This window comes from Anolis sagrei, chromosome 4 (genome assembly GCF_037176765.1).
Source record: "Anolis sagrei isolate rAnoSag1 chromosome 4, rAnoSag1.mat, whole genome shotgun sequence".
Classification (NCBI taxonomy): domain Eukaryota; kingdom Metazoa; phylum Chordata; class Lepidosauria; order Squamata; family Dactyloidae; genus Anolis; species Anolis sagrei.
In genome coordinates this window covers 79,861,725-79,885,129 of record NC_090024.1, presented here as the reverse complement: position 1 = coordinate 79,885,129, position 23,405 = coordinate 79,861,725, and the positions used below count along the sequence as shown (strand labels likewise).

The 23,405-nt window shown below is 41.9% G+C and overlaps 2 protein-coding genes across 3 annotated transcripts in view; one reads left to right on the top strand and one right to left on the bottom strand.

The window, feature by feature from the left end:
* The window catches only part of KDM1B (lysine demethylase 1B), a 61,805-nt gene that overhangs the window by 7,441 nt on the left and 30,959 nt on the right, over nt 1–23,405 (top strand). The window lies entirely within an intron of this gene.
* TPMT (thiopurine S-methyltransferase) lies at nt 884–23,371 on the bottom strand. The gene is made up of 9 exons (XM_060774885.2): nt 23,245–23,371; nt 18,027–18,178; nt 16,711–16,803; nt 12,085–12,217; nt 9,034–9,086; nt 7,975–8,049; nt 4,486–4,571; nt 2,643–2,687; nt 884–1,162 (listed from the first exon to the last, which is right to left on the bottom strand). The coding sequence occupies exons 2-9, from the start codon at nt 18,164–18,166 to the stop codon at nt 1,050–1,052; spliced, it is 738 nt and encodes a 245-aa protein (XP_060630868.2). The 5' UTR covers nt 18,167–18,178; nt 23,245–23,371; the 3' UTR covers nt 884–1,049.

Here is a 23,405-nt window from a genome sequence, read left to right as displayed (position 1 = left end):
CAAACAAGTTAGATTCTGTAGATTTGTTCCTAAGTTGAATTTGTATTTAAGTCAGAACAAGAATATTTTTAAAAGTGTAACTCTGGCTAAAAACAGATACATATTTTACTTGTGGATAGCAAAGGGAAGGGTTAACATGCTTGCACTGTTTGTTTTGCTGTCTGTTCAGAAGATTTCATTTCACTTTCTGTCCCTGATTTGGAAAAAAAAATTGGCTTGTTGTGAAAACAAGGATTAGTGATAAAGCTTCAGCGGAGACACGTTTTCCCCATGTAGACTCCTTCAGGGGTGAATTTCCCTTCCAAGGGGTAGCTTTCTCACTTCCTGTTGTCTGACCTCTGTTCTTAACAATGAGCCCTATGTAAGTTGGATGTTTGTTATTTGGGGACTGCTTGTACTCAGGAAAAAGCTTTTCAGAAATGCCCCAGCATTGTTGACTGAAGGTCTTTGGAAACATATATTTCACAGGAAGTCTTCTGAAACTTTTTTTTAAAAAAAAATAATTTTTATTACTAACACCCATGGGTATTTTTCACTATATTAAAACACAAGAGGTAAATGGGATAGACCATAAGGGGAGGAGGAATAGCTTTCAGAATAGTTAGAGTCATATCTTTCTTTTAGAAAGATGTTTGTAGCCAAAATAGGTGGGCTTAAACATTCGTATGCATATGGGTTTATTTTTTTCTCAACTTGTGTGTGGTTTTTACTAATAAAGAGACTACAATTTTAATCATCCTTTATAAATCCTTCAGTAATGACCACATGACTCAAGAAATACAGAAACGTTTTAACTGAAAATAGGGGAAAGTATCTTTCACAGTGCTGGTGAAATGTAATCGACAATGAGCTTCCCTTAAACACACTCATTGGGAGGCAAACCTAAGCAAACTCAGAATCATTTTTATTGAAATCTGCAAAAATTACAATTTAAAGCACACACAATATTCACATCAAAGCGTGTTTTACTAAAGATTAAAGTCATTCAGTTGTTTTACAATCAAGCTGTCATTCCCTGAGATTCTTTAACAATTCTGATATTATCTTGACTATTTTAAAGTGACCACATGCAGTACCTCAAAGAAATAATCTAATCCCCACTTCTTTGGTCGATTTGATAAACTGTCGATTTTTTCTAGAAACTTAATATCACAGAATTTGCCTGAAAAAGAAATGTAAAAAAAAAAAAGATTAAAGTTGCTTTTTTGCATTTGCCAGAGATTTATTCTGTACTCTGTAATTCATTGATCAAAATAAGAAACTAACATTTGCTCATATATGCTGTTAAATAAGTAGTTCTGACTATGTATTGCAGGAATAAATTACGTAATCTATGGCAATAAATAAAGGTAAAGGTTTCCTCTTGACATTAAGTCTAGTTTAGTCCGACTCTGAGGAATGGTGCACATCTTGTCCATTAGACATCTCCAAGGTCATGTGGCCGGCATGAATGCATGGAGTGCCGTTACCTTCCTGCCATCTCCAGCTCACCCTGTTTGGGTATCAGCCAGCATGTCAATGACTTAAATCAAGAAATAGTTTTCTAAGATCTACAGAGACTCTCGCTGGAACATCTCAGCAAGCGAGAGTCCAAAAGTGGCAGGCTCAAACCCAGAACCTCAATCAATGGCTGATACCAAATGAGAGACTCCACCCTGGGCACACAGAAAACTGGGTGACTTGGAAGGCACTGAAGAGACTGTGCTCTGGCACCACAAGATGCAGAGCCAACCTTAAGAAATGGGGCTACAAAGTGGAATCCACATGCAAGTGTGGAGAAGAGCAAACTACAGACCACCTGCTGCAATGCAACCTGAGCCCTGCTACGTGCACAATGGAGGACCTTCTTATAGTAACACCAGAGGCACTCCAAGCGGCCAGCTACTGGTCAAAGGACATTTAATAAACTACCTAGCTTGCAAACTTTGTGTTTTGTTTGTTTGTTTGTTAAAAAATGCAATACAACTGGTTTGCTCCTGACATGATAAATAAAAAATAACCTTCCTGCTGAAGCGGTACCTATTGATCTCATTACATTCGCATGTTTTTGAACTGCTAGGTTGGAAGATGCTGGGGCTAATAATGAGAGCTCACCTCATCCCGTAGATTTGAACTGCCGACCTCCCAGCCAGCAAGTTCTGCAGCTTAGCGGATTAACCTGCTGCACCACCACAGCCCCTTTAGCAATAATTACAACTGTAAATATTTGGTATCTATATCATATAGCATATAGGACGTCTGATTTATGGAAATGGTAGGAAGTTTCAAAGTTTTGAAGGTAATAAGAACGGATCCAAAGCTGCAGATTAAATTATAGGGACTCAGCACTGAAAATATCTTCCTACCACAAGGTGACAGGATCTGTTTGCTAGAGATGTGGATTCAGGTTTCTTGTCTTTAGCTCAAAACAATAATCTGTTCTACTTTTTAGGGAAGTAATGATTTCTGAGAAGTTTGATACATTTCTCTTTTCTATTTTCAGACTGCACGTGCTTCTAAATCCTGCTTACAAAGTAAAAATAGTGCTGTCTGCTTTCAGTGGAGGACGTGTCAAGTTTGTTCCTGTTGCCATGAATATGCATCTAGTCTGTTAAATGCACTCTGATCAAGATTAAAAGTTCTAGGGTTTTTAGCTGACTCACCGTATAAACTTTTCACCTCAGAATCAGGAACATAGAATGGTGGACCTGTAAAGGAAATGGAAAAATGTGATAAGGAAAAGGTGAAATACCAAACTAGGTACATCACTAAGCTAACTGAGAACCACAATATAGTTGCTTTTCTAAGTGAGTGCAATGACGCAACCAAATTAATTTTAATGTAGTTTGATTATGGTTTGCGCACACTCTCAAAACTAGACAAGCAGATGTGGGGTACTGGGCTTTTTGAAAACATTACATGAGATTTTACTCTTGGTACCTAAACTTAACTCCAATTTTAGGTCTGAACTAAACTTTTAAGGAGGTGAGTTGGATTTCCATGATTATGTTTTTCTACTGAATAACAGAATTCTCCCTGTTTTGTAGCCTGCTTTAAGTGAAGATTCATTTGGTGTTCATCTATTCAGTAATTTAATAATTAACGATTTAGTCTGTTTTAATTATATTTTTAGCACTGAATTTTATTTATTTTTCTGGAATTTTTATTAACTACTAGCTTGGGTACCTGACTTTGCCCGGGTTACTTGAAAAAGTCATTTTTTATTTTACAAAATGTATAAGGTTCTGGGTGAACTACAACTCACATCATGCCAGGTTAAACCCCTGAAACTCCATCAGCAGTTTGTCATGTTGGGCAAGTTTGCTCTAGATGCATCATCAGTGGGGTTAGTGTGATCTCTAGCTGCAGGATAAACTACAGCTCCCACCATGGCGCGTCAGTCCCCTCAAATCTTTTCAGTAGGTTCAGTTGGTCATAGGGGTTCTGTGTGCCAAGTTTGATCTAGATCCATCATCAGTGGTGGTCACAGTGTCTCTGGAACTACAACTTCCAGAAATGATGGCCAGTTTTCCCAAACCCTCCAGTATATTCAGTTGGTCATGGTAGTTCTGTGTGCCAAGTTAGGTCCAGGGTTATTGTTGCTGGGGTTCAGAGTGCTCTTTGATTGCAGGTGAACTATAAATCCCAGTCCCTCAATGGCTATAAATCAGGGTGAATCCCCCACCCCCGACCTCTCCAGTATTTTTTTTAGTTCATGGTGGTTCTGTGACAAATGTGATCAAGGGTGAACTACTACTTCCATCATGTGGAGCCAATTTCTCCAGTATGTTTAGTCGCTTATTAGTTCTGCTCTGTTTTTTGTGCAGAAAGAGTTGAAAAGAGTAGGACAAGATTAAGGGAGAGGCAGTGGGAGGGTGCATGCAAATTCCACACCAATGGAGGGAGAAAGAAACACTGGGATGTCTCTGTGGTGCAGGAAACATGTAAAATCTAGGATGAAATTTGCCCTGAATTAAAGCATTCCTTGGGTGGTGGGCAGTATGGTGTTTGGGGAGGATATTGGTTGGGGTTGGGCTATATGTTCATGGTGCTTGCTATAGCCTGAAATGTCATTGGGGGAGGGCTTTTGGTGGCTCCTCAGCACTGTGAGTTAAAACTGTTTGTGGAAGTGGGAGTCTATCTGTCGAAGTAGGCACCCCAGCCACATGCACACATACATATTTTCACTTTTATTATGAATATAGATAATGGGAACCACATTTTAAGCTAAAAAGAGCAGAGGGGAAGGCACACAATTGAAAATATACAATAAAACAACAGGAAACCGAAAATATGCTTGGCTCATAGGTCAACATACATTTTTGAACTCGGACATGGTTTGGCCTTTTGTTCTGTAATCCCTTGCTGGACTTATCTGTTGACCCAATTTCTTGCTCATCTCTAGTTGTAAAAGGTCACTTCTTGATGGGAATTTAAATACAATACTATGCCACAGCGTTAAAGCTACAGAATATATAGCTATGCCTTCATCCAGACTATCCTTACCTTTATGTTTTCTTGGATCATATTCACAAGTAACTAGAAGACAACTACATTTCTTGTTCATCAGAGATAAGATCAACTGGGCATACCTAAGAAGAAAAACAAAACAGTCATTGGTGTATATAAATAAAGCATGGCAATGTACAACTGAATCAAATACTGTACATCAGTGCATAGGAGCCGCTGGTGGTGCAATGGGTTAAACCTTGTGTCAGCAGGACTGAAGACTGACAGGTTGGAGGTTCGAATCTGGGGAGAGCATAGATGAGCTCCCACTGTCAGCTCCAGCTCCCCATGTGGAGACATGAGAGAAGCCTCTCACAGGATGGTAAAACATCAAAAAAAATTTGGATGTCCCTTGGGCAATGTCCTTGCAGATGATCAATTCTCTCACACCTGAAGTGACTTGTAGTTTCTCAAGTCGCTCCTCTCTCTCTCTCACACACACACACAAATCAGTGCACAGAAATGTAAAAATTCGATAAAAATAGGATGGGTACAATAGACACCTGTATTGAGGAAAAAATCATGAGAAATTTTAGTTGGCTTTAGCTTCTCTGAAAAAGCTTATGGCCTTTTTGTAATATGTGTTCCCCTTGCTGGCTTAGATCCAATATTGGGAGAAAGGTGAGATATAAGTAGAGGCAAACAGTATGAACAATCACGTCGAGCAGCAAATCATACATCAGTTCCCCAGAGACAGAAAGAGAAAGAGACCTGCACTTATTCTGTTACTGCTTAAAGTGGTAATTTTTCAGTAGGGGCACTTCAGTGGCATGAAACTGCTAAATTAGAGTTTATCAGGCAGTTCGGTTCTAGAATCAAGATAATATGTTTGTGTCCCACTACATATTCTGAGACAGTGTGGTATAGTGTTTAAATGTTGGACTAAGACTCTAGGCAACCAGAGTTTGAACCTCTACTCAGCCATGGAAACACATTGGGTGACACTCTCTCAGCCTCAAAGGGAAGCAACTGCAGACTTCCACTGAAGAAACCTTGCTAAGAAAACACTATGAGAGGGTCACCAGAAGTCAAGAGTTGATGTGAAGACAGAGAACAACAAATGTATCCTAATTAGCTCACAAATGGCAGGACATAGAATCATAGAGTTGGAAGAGACCTCATGGGCCATCCAGTCCAACCCCCTGCCAAAGAAGCAGGAAAATTGCATTCAAAGCACCCCCGACAGATGGCCATCCAGCCTGTTTAAAAGCCTCCCCCATACTCCGGGTTAGAGAGTTCCACTGCTGAACAGCTCTCACAGCCAGGGAGTTCTTCCTAATGTTCAGATGGAATCTCCTTTCTTGTAGTTTGATGCCATTGTTCCACGTATTATTCTGCAGGACAGCAGAAAACAAGCTTGCTCCCTCCCTCCCTATGACTTCCTCTCACATACTTATCTATGGCTATCATGTCTCCTCTCAGCCTTCTCTTCTTCAGGCTAAACATGCCCAGCTCTTTAAGCCGCTCCTCATAGGGCTTGTTCTCCAGACCCTTGATCATTTTAGTTGCCCTCCTCTGGGCACATTCCAGCTTATCAACATCTCCCTTCAATTGTGGTGCCCAATTTGGGATGTGAATATGCTGTAACAATACAGCCACAATTATCTGCCTCCATTTCACTCTAACCTCACTGCTTTGTCTTTCCCCACCTCTGCTAAGAGGTGAATATACAGTTGCCAACTTGGGATAGCGTTTCATGCATTTGGTTAAGTCAACTCTACTAGAGATACATTTATGCCATGTCAAGCTTTAGGGTGCCACAAGATGACTGCTTCATCATCCTTCTCTTTCTATCTTTATCAGTCTTTGTTTGCCTCTGGCGACTGGGTTTCTGTGTGAACAACTCAGACTTCCTTTTGTATTCATGTGTTCGTGGGGGATATACCACTCTTCCCATGTTTCAATACATTATTCCTTCCAGATACTTCAGAGAGTTCTCAGCATGTCTCCGAAACATTTGTTCCCACTATGTAAGGCACTGTTACAAAGTACTCTGATGAGCAGCAAAGCAGGAGGCCAATATTGTCTGACCGGAGAGACACAATGCACTGGGATCCCTTTGAAATGAACAGTGCTGCTGTAATGCAGATTCCATTCATTGTGTTTCATGATCATTAGTGAGTCTCTGTGGGGCATTGAGGGAAGAAAGGGACATTTCTGGCTCAGGTTCCAAACTATTGTATGCCAGTCCAGAATGGTTCAAAGCATAAAGGTCCTGTTCGGATCACAGGAGAAATCTAGACATCCTCTTTACATAACTCTCAAGGACTCTGGAGTCACTTCCCTGTCCCCAGCAATCGATTGTGGGGGGCAATAATAACTTTTAGAGGCTAGTGACACAGTATACAATGATGATGGTGGATGATAATGTTTTTATTGTTGTGTGTCTTGAAATAATTTGTATGGGAGAAGACGATCCTATAGGTAGTGTGGACCCAAACCATGTAGGCCTTTAAAGGTCAAAACCAACACCTTGTACTTTGCCCAGAAACTAATTGGCAGCCACTAGAGTGAATTTAGTACAGGTGTAATATACTCAATCCTGGATGTCCCTGTAACCAATCTGGCTGCCACATTTTGAAGCAGCTGGAGTTTCCAAACTTGGTACACAGGTAGCCCAATGTAAAACACATTGCAGAAGGCCAACCTTGAGGTTCCAGGATGTGCACAACCATCTTAAGTTCCTCCAAATCTAGGACAGAGTGCAGTTGGTTTATCAGCCAAAGCTGATACTAAGCATTCTGACAATTGCATCTACCTGGACTGACATTTGAAGAGATGGATCCGGGACAACTCTCAAGCTACAAATTCAGTCTTCCAGCAGGTGTGTAACCCTATCTAGAATTGATTGACACACTTCCATTCCCAGGTTAGGATCCTTAATGACAAGCCTCTTTGTCTTATATGGATTTAGTTTCAATTCATTTTTCTTCATCCAGCTCATTACCTCCTCCAGGCATTCATTCAGAGGAGACACGCTATCCTTAGCTAATGCTATTTTTGAACACATGGAGAAATAAAAGAAGGCCCAGGACCTTATTTTAGTGTGTATGTAGGAGAAGCTCTTAATTTGCTCTCCTCAATCAGAAGTGGTCTACCTGCAATTTCTGGTTTTGAAAAACAACATTTTGGGGATTTTTTTGATGGATCTAAAGCTGGTCCCCAGGAGGGGGTGGAATTGACTACTGGATGTGACAAAATTCCCTCTCCCACAGGACAACAGCCTGCTGTAGATGAACCATCCTAGCCAGAAGGTTGCTCCATGTGAGAAACTATGGTTGAAGAATCCATTATACAAGGTCACTAAAATCCCTCTCAGCTTCCCAAAACACTTGACTCAGCTGAACTCAATAGCTGTTGATCCCTTTTGAACCATTTTCCAAGTGGTGCTACACAGGATGTGTCAAAAATAGAACCAAAGCACTGTTATGATGGTGTAACAGAACAGTTTTAATAATAACATAAAATATGCTATCATGTACTGACCTTTCTCTTTCGGAAGGGTTAACAGCCACTAGAGAACCCCTGTCCCAAATCCCATCAAACTTGCCAATAACTGTGCTAAAAGGAGGGAAGTTGCATATCAGAAATTGTACAACTGTGCAATAGGAAAAACAGATACTGCAAAGAAGAAGAGTAGGTCTTAAAGAGTACTTCTGAGGGAACTCAAAATCTCCAAGAGGAAAACCATGCAAATGTATATATTTATTTACCACATTTATATCCCGCCCTTCTCAACCCTGAAGGAGACTCAGGGCGGCCTTACAAAGGCAACAGTTCGATGCCGCATATATAATACACTGGTAAAGAGAAGCAATTAAAACCAAGCCAATTAAAACATAACATTGAAGCATCAATTAAAATCACATAATCCAGATCATATGAAACAAGGAATGTTGTGCAAACTAGAGCAAAATACATTTATTGGATTATGATGAATGTAGCACAAGCTTTCCTTATGCTGCAAGGATATGGCTCTTGTGTTAAATTCAAATTCATGGTATGAAAAATATAGCATACATTATATAAATATTTTATATTATTTAAAGCCTAGGACCCAAAACATTGTGAAACATGTCAAGTTGTTCTCAATGCACAACACACCAATGAATAAAATAATAGGAACTAACAGATTAAAATTAATTAAATTCTGAATGAAGTTGGACATTTGCTAATCAAAAGAGGCAGCTTAATTATATTTTTCCAACCAAGGGAACCAATTTAATTTCAGCATTAGCATTTCTACATAATTAAACTAGTAATTATGGTATTAAGGAAATGACACACAATTCTAAAAAGCCAATGAATTTTATTTCATATGTTGGTTCTTTACCATCCTAACTCTTTTGGAGTTTTGCAAAACTACTAGTTCTTTGCTTGTACCTTAGCATGAGGAATGCCAAGGCTTAACTCACATAAATTAAAGTATTTATTCAAGAGCAGTTTTAGTGAAATGGACTGATTGAGTTAGCTACATTTTGACATTCACATCACCATAAGCATTATAATAGATGGGGAACATAAAAAGCACCATTTAATTCTTACCTGGTCAAATCATATATACTGCAACAGTACAAAGAAATATTTCCAGTTGTGCTCTGTAATTAAAAAAAGAAAAGAGAATGAAAAAAACCAGAATAGTAGAATGTGTGATTAGTAAGATTTCAACAAGCATTATATCAAAGCATTAAATTTTATTTCAGCATTTTAAACCCACACATGCATCCTAACTTGGAAGGGCTCTTCTGTCTGGCCTTAAACACATGAGGTCCCCAAAAATCTCCTGAACTCACAGGAACTTCAATGCAAAAACTTAGTGTAAAACTGCTGAATTATTATTTTTCAAGAAATTTACTTCTAGTCTTTGGGACTTCCATCAATTATGAGTATGAGGTCACTTCTTGATACTTGGAGAATGGCCACAAAATAATTTTACAGAGTCTATACTTTTAACATCATTATTATTGGTAGTATAACTTTGATATCCATTCTGAGATCATTGCTAACTTAGATTTTCTTACTTCTACAACCATGTTGCATGCATGCATATCTACCTAGGTATATGTATCTATGTGTATGTATATTATACATTTTATAAATGTTGACACCCAGGAAAAATATTTTATGCATCCAAAAAAGTGGATATTCTGGACCAAGAAAGCTCACGGCTTGTGTTATAATAGATCCATCAAAGTGCTGCAGGATTTTTGGCTGTTTCTTCTATAGACTGGACTTCCTTCTAGAAAGGTATGTGCAAAATGCAATTACATACATCTAACGTGCCTTCTCACTGTGTGTATAAGACAGTATAATAAAGGTCTTTCATTTTATTAACACTCAATATAATGTTAATAATATATAAAGGGACACTTTATATAATTTTCAGGAAAGGTCCTACAGAGAAATGCGAAGCAGATTCACTATTCAGGTCCTGAACCGTTGGCTGTCATCACTGATGGACTCGATGAGGACCAACAAATTTACGGACATTAGACTAGCACCATCTCTAATGGTATTCCGCAAAAAGGTGAAGACCTGGATGTTTGTGCAGGCGTTTGAGTAATTTAGTGCAATCTGGTAATGGAACATAGGAATGGAACAATGGACGACGAACCTGGACTACGCTTGGATGATGAGAAGATTGGGTACGGTTGTTTTTTGTAATAATTGTGCATTGTAATTGCTTATTGGTAATTTATGAATAATGTGTTAAGTCAATTGTTATATGTTGTATGGAACCACTGCTATTTCTACTGTTTTTACTGTTTGTGAACCGCCGTGAGTCGCCTTCGGGCTTGAAATACAGCGGTATATAAGCAAAGTAAATAAATAAATAAATAAATAAATAAATAAATAAATAAATAAAATTAAATCCAGACAAGATAGAGGTAGTCCTGGTCAGTCGGAAGACAGAGCAGGGTGTGGAGTTTCAGCCTGTGCTGGACGGGGTCACACTCCCCTGAAGACACAGACTTGCAGTCTGGGGGTGCTCTTGGATTCATCGCTAACCCTGGAACGCCAGGTGTCGGCAGTGGCCAGGAGTGCTTTGGCACAATTAAAACTTATGCACCAGCTGCGATCATACCTTGAGACACCAGACTTGGCCATGGTAGTCCACGCTCTAGTTACATCCCGAATGGACTACTGCAACACTCTCTACGTGGGGCTGTCTCTGAAAATAGTTCGGAAGCTTCAACTGGTTCAGAGATGGGCAGCCAGATTGCTAACTTGGGACAACTCCCCTGTTATGGCAGCTCTACTGGCTGCTGGTCTGTTTCCAGGCCAAATACAAAGTGCTAATTATCACCTACAAAGTCCTTAAGAGTTCAGACCCAGAATGTTTGAGAACTCGCATCCTCATTTACAAATCCATCTGGCCACTGCGATCATTGGAGGGGGCCCACCTCTTGGTCCCACTCCCCGACCCAAGCAGGGCTGGTGGACATGAGAGAGAGGGCCTTCTCCATGGCCACTCCTTCTCTCTGGAAACTCCCCATCTAAGCTAGAACAGCCCCCTCCCTCCCTCCCTCCCTTCAAAAACACCTATAAACTCATCTATGCTCCAGAGCTTATGGAGAGGTTGATGAGTAATAAAACCCCATTCCTTCCCCACCAAAGTCCGTGTTTACACATTTGTAATGCCACTTTTGCATTTATATTTTATATTTTTGGATTCTATACTGAAACTGTAGTTATTGCTATTTCGCTTTATGAAGCCTGATCGTTTACCCTCCCTATAGAGTCAATTTTATATGTGCTTTTAAACCATGATTTATCTGCTATTTTATTGTGCTGTGTTTTTAGGATTGTATATGGCATTGAATATTTGCCTTTGTATTTGGAAGCATTTCGGGGAGAGAGGTTAGAAATAAATTATTATTATTATTATTATTATTATTATTATTATTATTATTATACTTCAGTCCACAGGAATCAAGGCTGGTTTCAAATGGTAATATCTTGACTGTTTTGCTGCAGAAGGTGCATTAAGAAAGCTGAAATGAAAAACTAGCTAGCTTGACTGGTTCAGAGGTTGCACTGACTCCTGGAAAACCATGTTTTGCAAACCAGGAACTAGCACTAATGCTTCCTTCCCTCGACAAAGCAATCTCTCCCTTTACTTTTAATTTTATACTTTTAACTGTATACAATACTACATTACTTACTATTAACTATACCATTCCATTACAAGTACACCACTACCACCAACAAAAAGGTCACTATTACCTAAGTTTCCTTGTAAGTATGATTTCATATTTATGCAAAACTACGGTTCCAGTCTCCAGATTATAGTGGAATCAGAGTTTATATTAGGAATAGACAACATTTGGCCTGTTACCTGAATGAGGACCTTCAAAGTACTTCTTTGTGAACTCTGCTACTAAAATCACAAAATGGCTCCAATTACTATTGTTAAAATAATTACAGTTTCAATCCAATTTTACTAGAGAGGAAATGAGCCTGTCGGTTGATGTGCAAATATGTCTTATAGGAGTCACATTGATATCATGTAAATGTTAATTGTGTCTATTGTGTTAATTGTTTTGAAAAGACACATATCTTTTCAAAAATATATATGAAGGATCCAGTACAAACCTTAAATAATTTAGCGCCCGGGATTTCTGCAACTGTTTCTTCTGTAAAGGAAAGGTTTTGTTCAGCGAAAAACTCTTTCAGTGCACTTTCACTAATTTCCACACCAATGACATGGTGACCGAGGTCAGACAACCTAATGGAACAACAAAAGTTAAACCCAATTACTTATGGCTTTTCACTGTGTCTTCCAAAAACATTTTTTAAATAATCAAAATCCACATAGGCCAGGGCCAGCCTCAATTCTCTGTGTCTGAGGATTGGCAAAGCATGCAAGAGAACCCATAAGTACTTTTGGAAGCAGGGAATCTCAAGTCAAAAAATAGGAGGGGCAGAAAGAGATGCCTAAGTTTTTATTGATCAAAGTTGTTCAGGGAGGATTGGTTTCCTTGAGATTTTTATCCATGGCATTCAAAGTACAAGTCACACATTTTCTTTTATGCATTTGCCTATCACATGTAGCTGGCCTCCAGAAAATCAGGAACATGAAAGCAGTACAGCATATGTCTACAATTAGGAGAAGACACTGAGGATATTGAGAATTTTAAACACAGGGTTTTCTCTGGGATGATTTCAGTGGGAATAAGGTTCCATATGTCCAAGGATACAAGGCATGGTACAAGTCAATATCATCTTTAAAAATAAAATTTGGCAAGATTATTGCTTTTTAAAATTTAAAAGCCATTTCTGAGACTAAATCAAGCTAAACACTAGAGAGTTTTGACATGTGCTCAAGCATAGATTTGTTGTTGTGTGTCTTCAATAATTTCTGACTTATGGTGACAAACCTAATGCAGAGTTTTCTTGACAAGATTTGTTCAGACTTTGCTTTTCTCTGAGGCTGACAGAGGAGGACTTGCCCAAGATCACCCAGGGTGCATCTACACTTCAGATGTAATGCAGTTTGATACCAGTTTAACTACCATGGCTCAGTACTATGGAATCATCAGAGTTATTTTACAAGGTCTTGAGCCTTCTCTGACAAACAGCACCTCACCAAACTGCAACTCCAATGATTCCATAGCACTCAACCATAGCATTGAGTCATGGCAGTTAAAGTGATGTCAAACTGCATTTATTATTATTATTATTATTATTATTATTATTATTATTATTTTATTGTACCCCGCTAGCATCTCCCAAAGGACTCAATGCGGCTTACATAGGCCAAGGCCTCAAAACACAACACAACAATACAACACCTAAAGCAAATTAAAAACAGTTAAGCAGTATAAACAACAAACAATAAACAATACATCAAGACACTATAAAACTGGGCCGGGCCAGAGTAATGGGTACAAAATTAAAAGTGCTGATGTGGCAGGAGGTATGTAGGATTATAAAATAAGTGCAGTGTGCGGTGTGCAGCAATCTTAGTTCTACTAAAGTGCTTCTGGGACTTGGTAATGGAGATTCCTAATCTGAGAAGGCACACCGGAACAGCCAGGTCTTCAAGTTCTTTCTGAAGACTGCCAATGTAGGGGCCTGTTTAAGATCTTTTGGGAGGGCGTTCCAGAGTTGGGGGGCCACCACAGAAAAGGCCCTGTCTCGATTCCCCACCAAGCACGCTTGCGACGCAGGCGGGATCACGAGCAGGGCCTCTCCAGATGACCGAAATGAACACGTGGGTTCGTAGACGGAGATGCGGTCACGCAGGTAGGGTGGTCCCAAACCATTCAGGGCTTTGTAGATAAGCACCTGCACCTTAAATTGGGCTCGGAAAATAAACGGCAGCTAGTAGAGCTCCTTGAACAGGAGGGTTGACCTCTCTCTGTAAGGAGCCCCGGTTAACATCCTGGCTGCTGCCCGTTGGACCAGTTGGAATTTCCGAGCCGTTTTCAAGGGCAGCCCCACGTAGAGTGCATTGCAGTAGTCCAATCTAGAGGTGACCAAGGCATGGACCACCCCGGCCAGATCAGCCTTCGCGAGGTACGGTCGCAGCTGGCGCACAAGTCTCAATTGTGCAAAAGCCCTCCCGGACACCGCCGACGCCTGAGCCTCAAGCGTGAGCGATGAATCCAAGAGGACTCCCAAACTGCGGACCTGTGGCTTCAGGGGGAGTGTAACCCCATCCAGCACAGGTTGCCACCCTATACCCCGATCTGGTTTGCGATCGACCAGGAGGACCTCTGTCTTGTCGGGATTGATCTTCAGCTTGTTCCTCCTCATCCAAATAGACACAGCGGCCAGGCACTCGTCCAGCACCTGAGAGGCCTCCTTGGAGTTAGGTGGAAAAGAGTAGTAGAGTTGTGTGTCATCTGCGTAGAGATGGCACCTGACTCCACAACTCCGGATGACCTCTCCCAGCGGTTTCATATAGATGTTAAAAAGCATGGGATACAGAATAGAGCCTTGCGGGACCCCACAGGTCAAAGGCCAGGGGTCCGAGCAGGAGTCTCCCAGCTTCACCATCTGGGTTCGTCCCTCCAGGAAGGACCGGAGCCACGACAGGAAGGACCGGAGCCAAGGAGCAAAATGCCATTCAGAATGCAACAGAGGTCCTATAAGCAAAGCCCGTGCCCCTGAGACCCATCCCAGAGAGACGACCCAGAAGGATACCATGATCGATGATATCGAAAGCCACTGAGATGTCCAAGAGAACCAACAGAGGCACACTCCCCCTGTCCAGCTCTCTGCAGAGGTCATCCACCAAGGCGACCAAGGCTGTCTCAGTGCCGTGACCAGGCCTGAAACCAGACTGTGACTGATCCAGGTAGTTGATGTCATCCAAGAAGCCCTGGAGCTGGGAGGCGACCACCTGCTCCAGCACCTTACCCAAAAAAGGGAGGTTGGAGATCGGTCTGTAATTGTTCAGCACCGTGGAGTCAAGGGAAGCCTTTTTGAGGAGTGGACGAACCACAGCCTGTTTCAGATTAGATGGAAAAATCCCTTGCTCCAACGATGCATTAATGATCAGCACAAACCAATCAACCAACCCCTCCCTGGCCGATTTAATTAGCCATGATGGGCAAGGGTCAAGAGCCGAAGTGGTCACCCTCACAGCCCCAAGGACCTCTTCCACGGTCTCAGGAAGAACAAGCCTAAAAGAATCCCACAAAATCGGACAAGCAGATGCCTCAATCACCTTTTCTGGGACTGCGATGAAATTGGAGTCAAGCTCGAGGTGTATCTGAGCAACTTTGCCTGCAAAATGGTGTGCGAACTCGCAACACCCAGTTGCTGGGTCGTCAAAGGTCTCCTCCACCACAGGTGGCTGAAGGAGTTCCCCAATAACCCGAAACAGCTCTATTTATTCTACAGTGTAGATGCACCTCCAGTGGGTTTTCATTGTTGAGCAGGAATTTGAACTCAGATCTCCAGAGATGTAATTATACTATACTAGCTCTCCACTTTTACCTTAATCCCAACATTATGGATTTTTCTTCCCAAACCTTTATCTTCTTTCTATCATGAAGCAAGATGCAAACCAAGCTGCACTCATTTCTGTGGCTTCTAACAAACAAATGAGCCATGAGAAGATGCACCATGTTGCAAATGTGATGGTGAACACAATGCATATTACAGTCAACTATCCCAAAACTTATTTGCACCTGTATGGATTGAATGGTCATGAACTACAATACTATCAATATTCAGACATGCAATTTTTGAGCATATCAATTATTTTGAACACTAGGGACCCTCACTTTCTACTTTGGTACTTGATTATTTCAGCTCTGGTCAAATATTATTTATTTATTTACAGTATTTATATTCCGCCCTTCTCACCCTGAAGGGGACTCAGAGCGGATCACAGAACACATATACGGCAAACATTCAATGTCATTATACATTGACAAAACACAACTGTACATAGAGAGATATATATAGGCTTTCCCATCTTTGGCATCTTCGAGGCTGTGCATGTTTCTGGCCGTGGTATGTGTGTGCATGTGTGCTGTCGCTCCACTTTCCCTGTTGAAGAGCTTGTTGGTAAACTCCCGCCTTCATTTAATTTAAGCAGTACCTATTTATCTATGCATATTTCTGTTTTTGGGACTACTGGGTAGGCGGAAGCTGGGCTAAAGGTCGGGAGCTCACCCTGATCTGGGCTTTGAACTGTCAAAATATACTGCAGCTGGTGGTTAACCTGTTGTGTTAAAGCCCGGTCCTTACAGTATGCACACATTTCCTATTCCATTTAGTGAGGAATGCACGCAAAATTACCCCTGTGGATTGTGAGGCATTTCAAACTGAAATACAGCGTCTTCCCAAACCAGGTGCTATCAGGATGTTTTGGACTACAAGTCACTATAGGAACAGGCAGAAGGACCCATGGTCAGGGACGAGAGGCTTTGTAGTCTAACATATCTGGTTTAGGAAGGCTAACTTCATTTTTTGAACTGAGAAGGATTGTGCCATACATGAGTGATCAAGGTTACTTTTCAGAAAATCAGAGCAAAGTTGTGTCTTGTGAGTCAGATTAATATTTCACAAGAATACTTTCAATACAAAGTACATCTGGGCAAACTGACAATATTGCACAATCTTCTCTTTTTCCATGTTTTTTTTTTTTTTGCATTGGCCTGTGTTTTATAGTTCCCACCAACAGAGCTGTAAAGCGATGTCAAAACAGAGGAAAGAGCTGTGCTTCTTCATTCCCCCCATTTCCATCAAACACACATTTACCATTTCATTTCAATGGTTTTGCCACAAAGTGGAAAAAATATTTTCAGTCCATTCCTGCCATTCAGAAGGAGATCCAGGTACTTCTTGAAAGAGCTGCAGGAGAAAAGAACATTGTTGTTGGTAAACAGGGCAACTGGGTTTTACTGCCTGGTCCTATAAGCAGGATATAATTAATTTTAAATTACTGATGCCCTTCCCCACAGCTGAATAAAATCCCACAATTTCTTTTTTGAACTGGAATATATGGCAGCGTGGATTCAGATAAACCAGTTCAAAGCAGATATTGTGGGGTTTTCTACCTCGATATTCTGGGTTATATGGCTGTGTGGAAGGGCCCTGAGACTATGTTCACATTTCAGAATGGCTCTTAATATACAAACACATCCCAAAGTGATCGTGTCATTGGTGGCAGTATAAGGGACCATATTGTAATTGAACAAGGACAAGTTCGCCTTTTACAGAATGAGACCTGCCAAAAAAGAGGCTCTGGAATATGTTCCTCAAATTTCCAAAGATGTAGCTGTGTTAGTCTCTTGGAGCATAAAAGAGAAGAGAGGAGGGGGAAAATAAAGGGGTTTATATCCAAAGAAGGGGGCATTATATTTGTGAAATCTCATACAGAAATAATAACCACTTAAACTTAAAGGTGCTGTTGTGTTACTTTCCTTTCCTTCCCTCTTCAAATTTCCAAGACAGAAATGAGAAGTGAAATATAGTAAGACTTTTGTAATGCATCCCATGTTTTCACTTATCCACATCCAGAATATTTCTAGGAAATTGCTAGGTATTTCATATGAATCTATGTTATTTTTTCCCAGAGGCTACTGTGGAATTCCATTGGAGGACCTAGAAAATTTGCAGAGAGAATAACTCTAGGAATCTCTAGATCCTCCAACACAAATCTGTGATATGCTAGGACCAAAGTTCAGGTAATTTAATGGGATCGACAGCTTCAGGTTACAATGATCCAGCTGGGAATGTATGCCCTATGGATACAGAGATTTTACTGTATACCACCTTTATATTGAACTGCTGCAAGATTATACTTGGACTACACGGACATTTTGTTTGCTGTAGCCAGAAAGTTCTCATATACTATATAAAGCAGCCTCTAATTTCTCAGAGGTTTAATACAAAAAGCCCAGAGATTTTTATTCTTTATTTCATGAAGTTCCCATCTATATCTAGTTATTTTTTAATATTTCTGACAATCCTAGCTATTGGTTAAGATGGCCAGTGATGACAGAAGTTGTACTCAAACTCTGTATGGCACCAGATCAGGGATGACGGCATTTGTGGAACACAAAAATACATACCAATGTCCTTCTTCATTATGAAACCCGATGTTTTTTGTTTCCCATTTCTGAAGCCATTCTTCCTCAGGTACCACTCGGTCTGCTTGTAACTTGGCGTCATCACATTTTTCATTGTTGGCTGCAGTTGGGGAATTTTCCATGGCCTGTGAAACCTTTGTACAGAGAAAAAAGTCCAATACGTACTTGTGATTCGTCTATTAAATTTCCTATATTGTTACTATGTTTCTGCCACACCTTTCCTTCAATAAAGTTTACGGCAATATTTGTATCTGCCGCTTCGTCGTGTGCTAGGACCAATGGTCTGCCTGACGTTTTCTCCTGGGCCTAGAAGCAAAATGCCATTCAGAATGCAATAGAGGTCCTATAAGCAAAGCCTGGGGAAAGTGAAAATATTGAGCTCCTGATGTTATGTACTTCTGTGTGAAAGTGACTGTGTTTCCTGTGGCTGTACTGATAGATGGATATGCACCTATACTCTGAATGAGAGTGTAAACCGCATATGTATGGGCCTTCTCAGTCCGAATATTGATCCTGTATAGGCAAATACTGGAACAATGCACTGTATTATTAAATTGAAGGAGGAGTTATTTGACACAACCTCAGTGCCCGATCATGTGTCGGGGTTTCCATGACAGAACAAGGAATCCGATTCCGGTCTCCATGGTAGTAGTAGCACAATGACCAAACCAATACATCATGCTGGCTCCATTTCTATATACAGTAGACTCTCAGGCCCCTTCCATACAGCTGAATAAAATTCCACATTATCTGGTTTGAACTGGGATATATGGAACTGTGGACTCAGATATTCCAGTTCAAAGCAGATATTGTGGTTATTCTGTCTTGAAATTCTGGGTTATATGGCTGTGTGGAAGGGCCCTTGTTTTAAAGCAAGGTTTAAGCAAATCTGATTAAAACCAGCCAACCCTGCTCCTCAGATTGCTTTCTGAAAGTGAATCTGTGTTTCATCAATGATGTGCAAAATTCTAAATATTTTAAGCCATGGATGGTGGAATCCACAGATGCAGAATTTGTGGGAAATGGTGGAATGTTTGTGTTCAATGAGAACCTGCCCCTAAAATATCCATAATTTCTCTTATTTGGAAATACAGGGCTAATAAATACCCAAGAAGCAATATGGGTTGAGTATCTTTTATCCAAAATATCTGGGTGGGTGGGGGTAAGAAATGATCTCAATTTTGGATTTTTATTTTGGAATATGTTCATTTACATAATGACATATAAAAACAAAAGCTATGCAGGAATAAAAATATATATTTCCTTGGGTTTGGAGCTTTCGATGCCCTCGAAGAAGTGGCACAAGAGATGCGTGTCATCCCAAAATCGACCGGATTGTTATCATCGTTAAGAACTATCATGGTTAAGAACTTCCTAACTATGAGAGCTGTTCAGCAGTGGAACTCTCTGCCCCAGAGTGTGGTGGAGGCTCCTTCTTTGGAGGCTTTGAAGCAAAGGCTGGATGGCCATCTGTCGTGGGTGCTTTGAATGCGATTTTCCTGCTGCTTGGCAGGGGTTGGACTGGATGGTCCACAAGGTCTCTTCCAACTCTAGGCTTCTATTATACATGCATATCATTTTATGCACAGTATCTTTAAAGCTTGGAGTAGTAATTTGAGCACTGGACTATGATCCTGGAGTCCAAGTTTGAATCCATCCAGACACCGGCCATATAAGATCCAGATTATCTTCTTTGATAGTCTGGATTGTATGGCAGTATAGACTCATATAATCCAGTTCAAAGCAGATAATGTGTATGATCTGCTTTGATTGTTGGGATTATATGGCAGTGTAGAAGGGGCCACCATTTTACCTGCCATGGAAGGAAATGCACTGGGGGGTAGATCTATACAGTAAAATCAGTGCAGTTTTGCACTACTTGGTTTGCCATGTCTCCATGCTATGGAAACATGGGAGTCGTTTGGCGAATGTCTTAACACTTTTGCAGAAAAAGGCTAAAGACCTTTTAAAATGACAATCCCCAGGACTGCACTACACTGAGTCAAGGCAGATATGGTGGTGCCAAACTGCAGTGTTGCTGCACTCCATAGCAGACAAAGTGGTGCCAAAACTGCTTTAATTCTAACGTGGACACATTTTGGCCCATCTGGGTGAGTCACAGGCCCTTTCCATACAGCTGAATAAAATTCCACATGATCTGCTTTGAATTGGGATATATGGCAGTGTGGATGCAGACAAGCCAGTTCAAAGCAGATACTGTGGGATATTCTGGGTTATACAGCTTTGTGGAAAGGCCCTGAGCCAGACTCTTTCAGGCTGGATCTATATTGCCATGTCATGCACAGAGACCTACAACCTCTGAGGTCCTCACAACCTCTGAAGATGCTTGCTATAGATGCAGGTGAAACGTCAGGAGAGAATGCTTCTAGAACATAGCCATATAGCCTGAAAAACTTACAACAACCCAGTGATTCCAGCCATGAATGTCTTCGACAATATATTGTCCAAGGCTTTCATGGCTGAAATCACTGGGTTGTTGCGAGTTTTCCAGGCTGTATGCCTATGTTTCAGAAGCATCCTGACATTTTGTGGTTGTGAGGTCTGTTGGAAATAGGATAATGGGGTTTATATATCTGTGGAACATCCAGGGTGGGAGAAAGAACTCTTGTCATAGAATCATAGAGTTGGAAGAGACCTCATGGACCATCCAGTCCAACCCTCTGCCAAGAAGCAGGAAAATTGCACTCAAAGCACCCTGACACATGGCCATCGAGGCTCTGTCTAAAAGCTTCCAAAGAAGGAGCCTTCACCATGCTTTGGGGCAGAGAGTTCCACTGCTGAACAGCTCTCACATCCAGGAAGTTCTTCCTAATGTTCAGATGGAATCTCTTTTCTTGTAGTTTGAAGCCATTACTCCGCGTCCTAGTCTCCAGGGCAGCAGAAAACAAGTTCACTCCCTCCTCCCTATGACTTCCTCTCACGTATTTATAGATGGCTATCCTCTCAGCTTTCTTCTGGGCACCACAATTGAAGAGAGGTATTGACAAACTGGAATGTGTCCTGAGGAGGGCGACTAAAATGATCAAGGGTCTGGAGAACAAGCCCTATGAGGAGTGGTTTAAAGAGCTGGGCATGTTTAGCCTGAAGAAGAGAAGGCTGAGAGGAGACATGATAGCCATGTATAAAGTATGTGAGAGGAGGTCAAAGGGAGGAGGGAGCAAGCTTGTTTTCTGCTGCCCTGGAGACTAGGATGCCGAACAATGGCTTCAAACTACAAGAAAGGAGATTCCATCTGAACATTAGGAAGAACTTCCTGACTGTGAGAGCTGTTCAGCAGTGGAACTCTCTGCCCTGGAGTGTGGTGGAGGCTCCTTCTTTGGAGGCTTTTAAACAGAGGCTGGATGGCCATCTGTTAGGGGTGCTTTGAATGCAATTTTCCTGCTTCTTGGCAGGGGGTTGGACTGGATGACCCATGAGGTCTCTTCCAACTCTTTGATTATAGACACTGTCATTGAACATCGAGAAAACCAAAGTGCTGTTCCAGCAGACACCAGCCAACCCTTCTCCAATGCCAGAGATCCAGCTCAATGGTGTAAAATTAGAAAATGTTGACCATTTCCGCTACCTCGGCGGCCACCTCTCCACCAAAGTCAACATCGACACCGAAATACAACACCGCCTGAGCTCTGCAAGTGCAGCATTTTTCCGAATGAAGCAGAGAGTGTTTGAGGACCAGAACATCCATAGGGATACCAAGGTGCTTGTTTATAAAGCAGTTGTCCTCCCAACCCTGCTATACGCCTGCGAGACGTGGACTGTCTACAGACGTCACATGCAACTCCTGGAACGATTCCATCAGCGCTGCCTTCGGAAAACCTCTTGGGAAGACAGGCGGACAAACGTCAGTGTGCTGGAAGAAGCAAAGACCACCAGCATTGAAGCGATGGCCCTCCGCCATCAACTCTGCTGGACCGGCCACATTGTCCGGATGCCTGACCACCGTCTCCCAAAGCATTTGCTCTACTCCAAACTCAATAACGGAAAACGGAATGTTGGAGGACAGGAAAAGAGATTTAAAGATGGGCTCAAAGTCAGCCTTAAAAACTCTGGCATAGACACTGAGAACTGGGAAGCGCTCCAGTTGGAGGTCAGCTGTGACCAGCAGTGCTGCAGAATTTGAATGGAGGGTGAAAAAGGGAAACATGCCAAGAGGAAGGCACGTCAAGCCAACCCCGACTGAGACCAGGTTCCACCTGGAAACCAATGCCCTCACTGCAGAAGAACATGCAGGTCAAGAAGTGACCCACCAGAATTAGGCGATCCCTCGTTGGATGAGTAAGATGGTCTTCCATTATGCGTTTCCTTGTGGGTTCGTAGGTGGCTGTGGAGCCCTATTCTTGAACCGCATCTTCTCCCACAGTGAGGGCATTGGTTTCCAGGTGGAAGGTGGTCCCGGCACGTTTCTCTCTTTCACCCTCCACTCATGCCTCCTCGAATTCTGTAGCACTGCTGGTCACAGCTGACCTCCAGCTGGAGCGCTCAAGGGCCAGGGCTTCCCAGTTCTCAGTGTCTATGCCAGAAATTTTAAGGTTGGCTTTGAGGCCATCTTTAAATCTCTTTTCCTGTCCACCAACATTCCATTTTCTGTTCTTAAGTTCAGAGTAGAGCAACTGCTTTGGGAGGCAGTGGTCAGGCATCCGGACAACGTGGCCGGCCCAGTGGAATTGGTGGCAGAGGACCATCGCTTCAATGCTGGTGGTTTTGCTTCTTCCAGCACGCTGACGTTTGTCCGCTTGTCTTCCCAGGAGATCTGCAGGATTTTCCGGAGGCAGCGCTGATGGAATCGTTCCAGGAGTTGCATGTGATGTCTGTAGACAGTCCACGTTTCGCAGGCATATAGCAGGGTTGGGAGGACAACCAGAATACTGATCCTGGAAGACTATCCTACTCTGCCAATGAGGGATCGCTTCAGTAAGTAAGTAAGCAAGTAAGTAATGATTCTAGGCAATGTAACAGTATTTTCCCTTTCCTTTTATTTTTCCTTCCATTGCAAGCTTACTAGGTGCGCTCACTCGCTCACGTGTCCCTTAATTCAGACCCGCGTTGCGCAATCAGCGTAGCGTTGAGTCCCAGCTATCATACTACTGCCACCCTCCCAAAGCCAAGGGCATCCCAACTCTCCTTCCGCTCCCAATGTAGGTACATTTCAGACCATGATAATAAGAACAACAAAGGTCACCTGTAGAGGAAGTGTGATGGGTGAGAGGCGTCAGCGTCTGGCTCAGCCTAGGGCAGCTTTCACTGGGGAAGAATAGGCTTTGCTCCTGGGCCTTTGTCTCCTCCTCCTCCTCCGTGGAGCGCAGGCCCAGGAGGCGGAGGGCAGAGGGAAGGAGAAGCGGA

Excerpts from the sequence above, each read along its gene's own strand:
- TPMT (XM_060774885.2), bottom strand. The coding sequence starts at position 18,166 with ATGGAAAATTCCCCAACTGCAGCCAACAATGAAAAATGTGATGACGCC. Across the intron at positions 16,804-18,026 it reads CATAATGAAGAAGGACATTG|CTCTTTCAAGAAGTACCTGG; the intron begins GTATGTATTTTT and ends TTTCTCCTGCAG. Across the intron at positions 2,688-4,485 it reads TGATCCAAGAAAACATAAAG|GTCCACCATTCTATGTTCCT; the intron begins GTAAGGATAGTC and ends TTTCCTTTACAG.